The sequence below is a fragment of the Corylus avellana genome, chromosome ca5 (assembly GCF_901000735.1).
Source record: "Corylus avellana chromosome ca5, CavTom2PMs-1.0".
Lineage (NCBI taxonomy): Eukaryota > Viridiplantae > Streptophyta > Magnoliopsida > Fagales > Betulaceae > Corylus > Corylus avellana.
Genome location: NC_081545.1, coordinates 33,596,476 through 33,607,902, shown reverse-complemented (window position 1 = coordinate 33,607,902; position 11,427 = coordinate 33,596,476). Strand labels below are relative to the sequence as shown.

At 40.7% G+C, this 11,427-nt stretch overlaps 3 protein-coding genes across 4 annotated transcripts; 2 read left to right on the top strand and 1 right to left on the bottom strand.

The window, feature by feature from the left end:
- The first annotated feature begins 48 nt into the window (after positions 1–48).
- On the top strand, positions 49–3,708 carry LOC132180974 (senescence-associated carboxylesterase 101-like). Of its 2 annotated transcripts, none has more exons than XM_059593994.1 (4): positions 49–208; positions 334–700; positions 1,957–2,499; positions 2,682–3,708. In XM_059593994.1, the coding sequence occupies exons 1-4, from the start codon at positions 186–188 to the stop codon at positions 3,507–3,509; spliced, it is 1,761 nt and encodes a 586-aa protein (XP_059449977.1). In that variant the 5' UTR covers positions 49–185; the 3' UTR covers positions 3,510–3,708. The 2 variants fall into 2 exon arrangements, with proteins under 2 accessions (XP_059449977.1, XP_059449976.1); XM_059593993.1 differs by having other exon boundaries at positions 2,679–3,708.
- Positions 3,709–6,601: 2,893 nt separating this feature from the next.
- LOC132180976 (peroxidase 31-like) lies at positions 6,602–8,036 on the top strand. Its single transcript, XM_059593995.1, has one exon. It carries the CDS (start codon positions 6,861–6,863, stop codon positions 7,833–7,835), a length of 975 nt encoding a protein of 324 aa, XP_059449978.1. The 5' UTR covers positions 6,602–6,860; the 3' UTR covers positions 7,836–8,036.
- Positions 8,037–9,747: 1,711 nt separating this feature from the next.
- Positions 9,748–11,427, bottom strand: LOC132181442 (U-box domain-containing protein 40-like; the record flags this gene model as incomplete). The annotated part of the gene is given in 1 exon segment (XM_059594656.1): positions 9,748–11,427. A coding segment is annotated over 1 exon segment (1,424 nt), but the record flags the coding sequence as incomplete, so codon positions are not given.

The window sequence follows — 11,427 nt, the reverse complement described above, 5'->3', positions numbered from 1 at the left end:
TTTGACTCATTATCTTGTTGACTTTCTAGTCTTTGTCCGTTTCTAATTCTCACTACGAGGAACTTTCTCGTGAGGGCCATTGGTTATTCGACATGGACGAGACTTTGATTGATTCTCGTTGTTGTTATAAGTTTGTTGCCACCACGTAGCGGTGTCTGTAAGTGAGTCTAACAAAGCCATCGAGGATGAACCGATCTGATTCTCCCTTGTAAGAAGAAACCCATCGCATTTCTTTTTTGTCTTTTTTTTTTCGTTTAATTTGCTTCTTGAGCATGGAAATCCCATTGCATCACAATTTGTTGACCATTTTTTTCCTTTGATTCTGGGTTGCAGATTTAGCAGTGGGTTAGAGTTGGGAAGTTTTGTTGTGACCTCTAATGTCCTGCACCATTCATGGGCTGCAATTTCGGAACTCTACGGAGAAATCCATGAACCACCATCTTGGGCTTCCCCTGTTAGATTCAGAACTTTTCAGCAGCCAAATTGTACAATCATAGCTTTCGTTACTTGGCCTCCTTGTACCAAAGAGCATCTTCAAGGACAAGGAGGAGGAGACTTGGTTTCATCATCAGCTCTTAAGGAGACTTTTCCTCTCTTTGAATTCCTGTCCACCAAAACCAACCCACGTTTCTCCATTAACAAACCTGCAATCGATCTTTTTGCCAGTGTCCGTGGTGTGCTGGATTTCTTGAAATCTCAGGTACCTGATCTCTATCCTTAAATTTTATTTTCTTTTTCTTTTTCTATAATTTTTCGTAAGCTTGGCGAAAACTTGACCATGGTGTGTAACTGTCGGTCAAACTGCTGCACAAACATCATTTCCTAGAAATTTGTTGCTTTGGAAATTTGATGAATCATTTCGTAGAAAATTATATGTAACTAATTAACAAGCTACTTTTTACATGCTCATAGCTAATTTGCCTGTTTGACCTGTCATTTGGGGACGAGAAATGCTATATACTATATTGAATATGATGTGGTAGTACTTATTGGCCATTTTTAAAAGATAAATAATTAAAAGCCATATATCCATAGTTATTATCACATGATTATATTTGATTGTTTGGAGAATAGCTATGCAATGTAAATAAGTTATTTGTATATATGCTTAGAAAAAATATATATAGTTTGTATATGTTGAGGAGCTTTTTATTGTATGAAAAATGTTATATTTAAAAAAAAAAAACTCTCCAAAATTTATTTCCTAATTGATGTTTCACAATTCTATGTAAAATATTGTTTTCGGAACTTTTCATGATGTTGAATTCCTTGGACAAGGATCCTCTCCATTTCAAATGAAATGGAGGAGATCCTTCTCGAAATTTCTTAGGCCCCATCATTTTCTGCTAGTATTGCAGGAATTGATGCTATTGCACTAAGAGATGGGGATCATGTGTGTTCTTTGTGGTTGTATCCATTTGAAATGGAGGGGATCCTTCTCGAAATTTCTTAGGCCCCATCATTTTTTGATAGTATTGCAGGAATTGATGCTATTGCACTAAGAGATGGGGATCATGTGTGCACTTTGTGGTTGTATCCGGGTCTATTGGTTGATTGGCCTGGTATTCTAGCTACTAGGACCAGATAGATAGGTAAAATATGAGATGGTGAATGATTTTTATTATTTCTTTTGGAAAATAGCTATGCATTGAAATTGGGCTAATTTGCTTCTTCTTTTTTATTATTATTACTATTCTTTTATTGCAAAATGTGAAATAATTAACAAACAACCGAACAAATAAAACACTAAAAGGCCAAAAAAAAAAAAAAAAAACCCTCGTCAAAAAAGCATAACCAAACAACCCCAGCCGCCTAGGTCTTTGTATGCTTAGGAAAAAAAAAATTAATAAGGTCTTTGCATATGTTATGGACCATTTTTTACTGTATCGATCAAGAGAACTTTGAGAATTTCACTCGGCCTGTTGTTAAAGTTTTAAGATTCATATCTTAATGCAGATTTCCACAAAGCCATTAATTATCGCTGGACACTCTGTGGGAGGATCTGTTGCCTCTCTCTTCACCTTATGGCTGCTGGACAAAATCAATTTAGCAACCACCAAACGCCCACTTTGCATCACTTTTGGTTCGCCCCTTGTTGGTGATGATGGCCTGCAAGAAGCCATATTACAATATTCAGCATGGAACTCTTGCTTTTTGCATGTAGTTTCTGACCGAGATCCAGTCCCCAGAGTCTTAATTTCACCCTACAATCCTACTGCTCCTGAATTGGCTTCTCCAACCAACCAATACAAGCCTTTTGGCACATTTCTGTTGTATTCCGAACTGGGTTGTGCTTGTCTTGAGGACCCTGAATCTGTTTTGGAGTTGTTGGTGGCAACCTACTCAGAGGGTCCTGGCTTTGACTATAAAGATATTTTCCAACAACTCAACGGTAATGTAATTTGCAAGGATAGTACAAAAGATGATGAATGGATTGCACAACCATTACCGGCAGGCATTATTACACAACTAGGAGCAATCGGACTGGGGCGACTGCAGGTAGCTCAATCTCAATTTCATTTGGATCATATATAATTGCTGCTTATTTGACTCATATCTCATGCTATATATGGTACATACACAGCTAAGAATCACCATCATTTATAATCGTCTTTGAGATTTTCCAAAACTCTACTTATTTGTAGCACAACTCATTTTTAAAAAAATGATTGCACCAGCAGCTACAACAGCAGAGCATTGACATGAACACACTGATTAGACAGACAGAAATACGGGAGAGGAAATGGTTAATCAGGAGGAGGGAAGCTTATAATGATTCCAAATTAAATGAGATGAAAGTAAACATGGCCCAACTGGAATGGTACAAGAAGTTTTCTGAGGACAAGAAAATTGGATACTATGACATGTTCAAGAATGAATACGATAGCAGAAACAATACACTACAAAGGTTCAAGAAATCCCTCACATGTTACTGGACAGACATGGTTGATGAAGTAGAGAAAAAGCCCCAGTGGAGAGGCGCCTCGTTTACTACCCGCTGGCTCTTTTCCGGAACAATCTACCGAAGGATGGTTGAACCGCTGAACATAGCTGAATACTACCGCGACGGCAAAACAGACTACATAGCTAAAGGAAGGTCAAAACATTACAAGCTATTGGAGCAATGGCTCGATGAAGATGAGAGCAGAAGCGCAAGCCGTCCAAATAATCCCAAGAAACAAAATCTCAAGGGTGGTCTGACGGAGGATTCTTGCTTTTGGGCATATGTTGAGGAGGCTCTCATTTCCGTCAATGCGCTGAGCAATGGACAGTACTCTTCGAATGATATGGATAAACATAAACGGAGCCTGATTCAGTTTGAAGACTATGTATGGGGTATGCTCAAGAATTGTGCAGTATCCTCTGAGATATTCTTGGAGCAGAGCAGCTTCATGAAATGGTGGAAAAAGTACTTGGAAATTATCCGAAAAGGCATCATGGGAACTTCTCCATTCACTGAGTTCATGCAAAATCGCCAGTACAGCCAGTATGCTCCTGGCTGCCAGTAGAAAGTCTTTCCCCGGCCAATAAATTGTGAAAGACATCATCTTTTCAATTTCTTTCTCTGTTTTCAATTTCCCCATATCGTTTTCTTTTGCATTTTGGGTTGTATATGATATGAGTGCATTTTCCAGGAAAACATATGATCCATCATAAATGTGAGAAATTTAATAATAAAATTCTGAAAAATAGTATCTATATTATTTACTTGAAAAGTAATTTGTGTTGTTATTTTTCCGTATGAGAATTTCGTGTACCTTTTTTTATTTTCACTAGAGAAAGGTAAAACTCTTGTAAACCATTACTTGCGAAGTTGTAGGTGTCTGCTCGGTTAACTAACCTAGAAAGACGCGGGAGCCACACGGCGTAATTCAGGGGGGGCAAGCAAGCACATCTGCACATGCACCAGAAGCTCATGTCATCCAATCTATGCTTCTAGATGAGATTAGCACTACACTTTTTTGGGGTCCTGGGGGCTTTTGATTTGTGCAGCTCTGTCGTAACAAGGCTTAGACCTTTTCCTTTGTTCTAAGTTCTAACCGAAAACTCTTCCTACTTTTTTTTTTTTTTTTTTTGTGGGTCTGTTTGTGAAAGCTTTCACCGACACTTTTCTAAAAGGATATGCATTTGCTGAGGGAAAAAAATGGAAAGATCAACATGATAACATCGACACGACACCCGACAAAAAGTGGCACTATCATTGATTGCACAGCTCAAGACAGTCGAAATTGGGAGCTAAAATGAAATGTTTTTGGATCCACATTCCCTGTTGCGGAGAAATGGCTTCGCATTGTCTATGAATAAGATGTTGGACAAGTTTTTTTTTTATAAGGAATGAACAATTTTTTTTATATATTGAATCGATTTTATGAAATGAGTTAGACTCATAAATTTATTTATAGTATTAAAGCCTACTATATGATGAATATCCACACTACTTACCCCATGATAAGGACAAAATCTTAGGCATGCTTATAAGGAATAGACAACCCTTTCTTATTTATTGAACCGGCTTTATGAGATGAATTAGGCCCACAAATTTCTTCACCTGTAATACTGATGCGGCACCGACTTAGTCTCTTGTTATATATGCTTCTTTTTTCTTTTTTGAGATCCCTTATAATTTTGAAATATGACTTATTTTAGAAGCTTCAATGAGATGAACGATTAAAATTTATGAATTTGAGAATCTCAAATTTCAAAAAACATTCTAAGAGATCTCAATCAATAAATAAAATAAAGAGGCTTGAAATTTCTAACACTTTTAGTTTTCTTTCTTCTTTAATTTTCACCCGCTTGTGGATTGTTGCTTTGGGTTTGTGTGACTGTGTCTTTGTTAATTGTCGGTGGGATTTGAATTTCAAATACCTGTAGCATCCATTGGTGAAACGTGGAGTTGGTAACTTGGTATATTGTTTCTTTGGGTGGGGTTTGCATCATAATTCTCAAAATCGCCGGCCTATTTTGGTTTATTTTATCTGAGAATGAGGCTATGCCATTAATGCGTTAGGAAGAATCAAACAAGTGATTTGAGATTTATCCCTTGCAGTAATTAGGGTACTCCACGAGGAATTCGGATCCTCTTCAGTCCTCTATAAGGTGCAATACTTTCCATCTGAATGGTTCATTTAAAATGAATAGTCTAGATTATGACAATAAAACTTTGATGAAAAAGTATTAGTTTTAAAGGGGGCTATCGGTGACCAAACCACTTCCAAGCAATCAATTTAGGGGTGGCTCGACCACCCCGTTCCCCCAAGAGGTGGTTCAAGGGTGGCCGAACCATCCCTGAACTGCTTACTTTAGATGGTTTAACTACCAACAACTTCTTAAAATCACTATTTGTCATAATCTAAATTGTTCAATTAATTGAAATGAACAGTCTGAACAAGAGATATTGTACCCTTTAATATTGTATGGAATCTCAATCTCAAGCAGGTTAAAAAGAAAAAGAAAAAAATAAAAACAAATTTTCTACTAACTAATTTCTCATATTTTGTCCTTAAAAGTAACATGTGCACCAGACACCTATATATTTTTGTTCATAACTTCCAACCAATTTTGGGTAGTCAACTTTTTTTTCTTTTTTCTGCACTGTCTGTTTCAACAAATTTCTACAGAAAAACCTTAATGCCAGAAATTCTCACTCATTACAAGCAAATTCTAAACCACAAAAAAAAAAAAAAACAAAACAAAACAAAACAAGGACCGCACCACTCTTCTATGTTCAATTGGTTGATTGATATTTTCTCTTTCTTTTTAACTCTAAATACAAAGTTGAATAGGAAAATACTTAAGTGAGCAGCTAATATAATATTTTTAAGTTGATACAAATAGTCAGAACTCAAAGTTCAGCCCACATTATCATGCCAACCCACTAACATGTAATTTATTAATTCTTTCTCTTAATTACATGTTCCTAAGACATACATTTAAGTCAGTATCTTGATCCTTGTTTAATTATAACAAAAGAAATTAAACTATCTTGATCTATTAATAAAAACATGACCATTATATGGTGCCATCCTCAAATGGGTTTGGGACTGTCACATTTTATTTGTTATATCAATTTCGAGCTGAAATAATATGTAACTATTCACATTTTAAAATATTTGACGTGACAAAGTGTCACCTACAATGTCAAAACTCTTTAAAAGTTAAAATTAAGCATAGTAGCGAGTTCTAGAACATTTCTCAATGGACGAGACTAGAGTAGTAGAGTGTCCAGCGAGATGGTTATCCGCAAGATCACCGCCATTCTATGAACTGAAATTGAATAAGACCAATCAATCAACGATGTCGATAAGCAGGCAGACCTAAGCATATGATCCATCATGTGACTTACGAAATATACGCCAAACTCACCGTTGGCATCGACCCAATAAATGACAAAATGGGACAAACCAAATCTTAGGTGTTTTAATTAATAAAAAAATCACATAGTGGCCCCCAAATTACGGCTCCAAATTCACAAATCTCTAGGATTCACCCAAAACAAGACCCGGTGCTCACCGCTCAGTGTCTGATTTAGTCATTTTCGCAAACATTATATAGGCCATTTAGAGAGAGCCACTGTTTTACGTGTCCGGCGACAACTGTCTGCATGTTTGGAGGCCCCGCACCAGGTGGAGCCCTCTCATCCCCCAAAGCCCGCATCCCGTGATTGGTGGTGCAGAGAGCAGCGCGTGCGCGCACACAGTCTCTCTCTCTCTCTCGCTGAAGTAAAACCCTCCCCATCTACCCCACTCCCCCAGGCCAGTTCTCCAAGGAGCTCGCTCAGGTACTCGCCATTTTCACCTGCTTGTCTCTCTAAAACACACACAAAGGCAAAAGCCACTCTCATTCTTTCAGAGAGCAAAATGGCGATGCTTCCCATTCTCTTTATCACAGCTCTGTCACTCTTTCTCACTCCCGCACAGTCCCAACTCAGCCTGGACTACTACCACAACTCCTGCCCAAGATTCAACCAAATCGTGCAAGACACCATCACCAGCAAGCAGATCACCAGCCCCACCACCGCCGCCGCGTCGCTCCGCCTCTTCTTCCACGACTGCCTCGTCAACGGCTGCGATGGCTCCATTCTTATCTCCTCCACGCCCTTCAACTCCGCCGAGCGCGACGCCGACATCAACCACTCACTCCCCGGCGACGCCTTCGACGTCGTCGTCCGAGCCAAGACCGCCCTCGAGCTCGCCTGCCCCAACACCGTCTCGTGCGCCGACATCCTCGCCGTCGCCACGCGCGACCTCGTCACCATGGTCGGCGGTCCCTACTACAATGTCCTCCTTGGACGCAAAGATGGGCTGGTCTCAAAATCTTCGTATGTGGAAGGCAAGCTTCCGAGACCCACCATGTCTATCTCTCAGATTATCGAGCTTTTCGCGTCCAATGGCTTCTCGATCCAAGAAACCGTGGCTTTGTGCGGTGCTCACACAATTGGGTTCTCTCATTGCAAGGAGTTTAGCTCTGGGATCTATAACTACAGCAGGTATTCGCAGTACGACACGCAGTACAATCCGAGGTTCGCTCAGGCATTGCAGAAGGCTTGCTCCGATTATCAGAAAAACCCCACGTTGTCCGTGTTCAACGACATCATGACTCCGAACAAATTCGACAACATGTACTTCCAGAACCTGCCAAAGGGGTTGGGGCTGTTGAGGTCCGATCACGGCTTGTACAGTGATCCGAGGACTAAGCCGTTCGTGGAGACGTACGCGGCGGATCAGAGCAAGTTCTTTCAGGCGTTTGGGAAGGCAATGGAGAAGCTGAGTGTGTATAAGGTGAACACAGGGAGGAAAGGAGAGATTCGGCACAGGTGTGATGCGTTTAACTGATAAGCAGTCGGAATTTTTTTGTGGGTTATATGTTTTATAATTGTTGTTGTTGTGATAATCATAAGGCGGCGGTGAATGGTGGTGAGGATGAATCGTTTTTGAATTCTTTTGGGTTGTGAGGATCTGGTAATATGTATACATGATTTGTATCAATGTCATAATTTTTAAGGCTTAAAATATACCATATTTGATTTATTTTCTCTTCTGGGTTTCAATCTCTTTTGCTGTTCTTTAGAATTGTATAAAGTGGTCTCACGGCAGAAAAAAGTAACAAAGAAGTTGCAGTCTTGCAGATCTTAATTACTTTAATAATAGATTCTATTATTGGAGACTGTGTTTATGGAAACACGATGGTTCTAGCTGATGAGACTACACTTATCAATGAAATAAAATTATTAGGAGTATAATAATGAAGCATAGGAAAGAGGAAGATGCTTTTTGTTTAGGCTGAGGACAAAAATAAAATAGAAAAGATCCAACCTTTGGGCCCCTAAAAAGGCTCAAAGCACATTTGCATAGTCTTAAGGGACGCCTGAATGACATGAAAGTCGAGAGAGCCATAATCAGGTTCCTTGCTTTATTATTTTACTTACAATTTGTGCCGTTGAACCCAAGTTGTCTTTTTCTTTTCTGTCAGTGGCCACTGCTGGGCTTCCAGCTTGTATTGAATTTGACTGCTCCAAAGAAAACAATCATGTCTGTTTTAGGTATTCATTGTGTCACAAGTCAATGGAACCCATTCATGTCGACCTTGTGGGTGTTTAATTACCAGGCTGGCCACAACCATTACTTGTCATAGTAGGTATTTCATTTCTAGCTGTCACAGGGAAATTTCTAACACAAATTATATATCTACTACTAGGGCATAAGTTCAAGTGATAAGACACATGGGGGTATGCTTTTTTCTGTAACTGGGATTGAAGTTGAAATTAAGCTGAGGGTCAGCTTATAGAGTTCAAAATTGTATGTACCAGGAAGAATTATGATCTATGGAGTGGATTTGATATGTTTAACCGTGTCTTGCCTCGTGTTGAACTAAATTTTTTGAAAAACCTAGATATAAAGCCATGTATTTTGATATGTATGAACCAACCATTATTGGGAGTCACTAAAAACTCCCATTATCTTATCGTTGAATATCTAACAGCAGACAACGGTAGAGTAATCTCATCAATCACCAAAAGCCTCCAACAGCTATTACATCCGATTTCTAATCTAAATTGTCATATAAAGTTCATTTTGCTTTTCCACCAAACCTGAATGACAAAAGGAAGACTCTAATCTAATCATACAATAATAGAGTTAATAGTAGAAACCCAAAAAAGCAGCTAATTACCTCTAATTAACCAACTTTTTCTTTCATTCTCTACATGCCCGTTTTGATTTGGGAGGGAGCACGTATAGGAAAAGCCTAAGGATGTCCTCGCCCTGTGAATCATGGGACACTTATGTCCAATTCCAATTGCCATCCTATGCTCTAAGCCCCACGAGGAAAAGCTCAAGCCCAAAGCATTCTTGGTAATCATGGGGCACTGCCACCTCTTGGGCCTTTCCCATGGCAGAACCAATCTTTTGGGCCTCAAAAGAAATTTCAAAAAAATAAGATTATTAATCAAAGCAAATTCCCTACCCGAATAGGAAGCCCACTTGAACAGAAGACCTCTTCGAGTGGGCCTCTGCTCAGGCATAAAATAATAGGAATTCCTAATTATAGATGATCCTCATCCACTTAAGCTTGCTACAATTGAGTTCTACTGATATTTGTCATATCATTTTGATTGTACCATATTGTTGTGATTGGCACGCTTTATCGAGGAAATGTGAAACAATAAAGAGTGAGGATTGAGATATAAAGTGGTGGCACCAAACCCATCTCAAAATGAAGACCCATCAAGAATAAAGTGATAAGCATTAAAGCAAACTTTCGGAAAAGATTCGTACAACTCCATAATCACTTGGGTCTAAAAGCTCTTAATTTACACCTCCAACATCCATGATTTAGGTGAAAAAAATGTCACCAAAGCGCAAAAGCCACAAAAACCACCAATATAAACACCGGTAATTACAAATCTTAAACCAACCCCACCCCCAAAAAAGACAACACTCAAAAGAATCAAAACATCAAACTCTGTACTTCAAAATTCTTGACTCACCTAACCCACAACGAGTCAACACTGAGTCTGACTCTCCATGCCAAGCAAATCCACCCAATCCACCTCTTCCTCCTCCTCTTCCCTCTTTTTGATCATCTCCAAAACCCTTTTTGCCTTCTCCCATGCCCGTTTGCACCCAACGTTCTCAACCTTCATCAACACCTCTTCCGCCCTTGCCGCCTTCGCCAACCCCTTGAACCTCAACCCGCCATGACTCAGCCCATACAATGTGTCAACGCAACTCGCCCAAGCCGACTCGGACTTCAACTCGCCCCCATCCAACAACCCAACCAAACAATCTACCCCACCCGCATCCAACATTGCGGCCCGCCCATCCATGCACCAAGCCAGGTTACACAAAATTAGTAGTAACCGACCCGTCATGTGACCCGATCTCAACATACCCAACAAAATTGGAACGGACCCGAGTTTCACTAACTTAGACCGATTGCTTTGAACGAGCGAAAGATGGTAAAGAGCAAGCGCCGAGTCATGCCGGGTCCGCTCGCTCTGGGACCGGAGCATGTGAATCAACGGCTGTAAAGCGCCCAAAACACCAATCGCGGTCTTGTTGTTATCATCAAGGGCTAAGCTGAAGAGTGCACCGGAAGCGTGTTCCTGCGCCTCAGCAAATCCCCCCTTCAGAACATCAACTAGTGGAGGAACGATTCCTGACCGTACGATCCTAACCTTGTTGGCATTCTCCAAAGAGAGATTCACCAATGCTGCGACCGAGTTCACTTGGATGCTCGAGTACCTGGAGATGATCAGAGATCGGAGGGCTGAGAGTAACCGAGGGGTACAGAGGTGGCCCCTTGAGTCTTCTCTGGTCCGTGTGATCTGTCTCAGAAAAATCACGGACTCTTCGATCTCAAACACTTGTGGGCTTCTGAGTTTGGCCAAAATTTCCTCTTCCTCGGTGCAATTAGGGGCTAGGGTTTCGATTTCGGACGAGGATGGAGAGGAATAGCAACTCGGCTGAGTCGCAAGTTGCAGAGACCGAATCGACGCGGTGGTCCCGAACGAGTCGTCCGAGCTCGAGTCGCAGTGACTAGGATGATTGGAATTCACGCTAGGCTTTTCTCTAACCCCTTGTATCACCTTCTTCTCCGAGATTTCGGTCTGTTGGGCTCCATTTTCGTTCTGGTTACCCCATTTTTGGGCATCGGCCGCCATTAATGTACGGACGAGCTTCTCGGCGGTGTTGGAATCGACGGGCTTCGGAGGGTCTACCGAGGAGTTTTTGCACCAGTTGAGAATGGTGGATTTGAGCGCGAGGTTGGGGATTATGGAGGAGAAATCGGGTGTGGACGAGTCGGGTAAAGTGGGTGTAAAGCCCAGGACTTTGCAGGCTCTGACGCAGGCTTGTTCGAAAGTGTGGCCAGAGGAGACGATGACTGGGTCGGCCATGAGAGAGCCGGAAATGGTGCAGATGAACT

What these genes read in the sequence shown, in the direction of transcription:
- LOC132180974 (XM_059593993.1), top strand. Translation starts at nt 186, where the DNA reads ATGAACCGATCTGATTCTCCCTT. An exon ending in TGGATTTCTTGAAATCTCAG is followed by an intron (nt 701 to 1,956) that starts GTACCTGATCTC and finishes ATCTTAATGCAG; the next exon opens with ATTTCCACAAAGCCATTAAT. An exon ending in TCGGACTGGGGCGACTGCAG is followed by an intron (nt 2,500 to 2,678) that starts GTAGCTCAATCT and finishes TGATTGCACCAG; the next exon opens with CAGCTACAACAGCAGAGCAT.
- LOC132180976 (XM_059593995.1), top strand. Translation starts at nt 6,861, where the DNA reads ATGGCGATGCTTCCCATTCTCTTTATCACAGCTCTGTCACTCTTTCTC.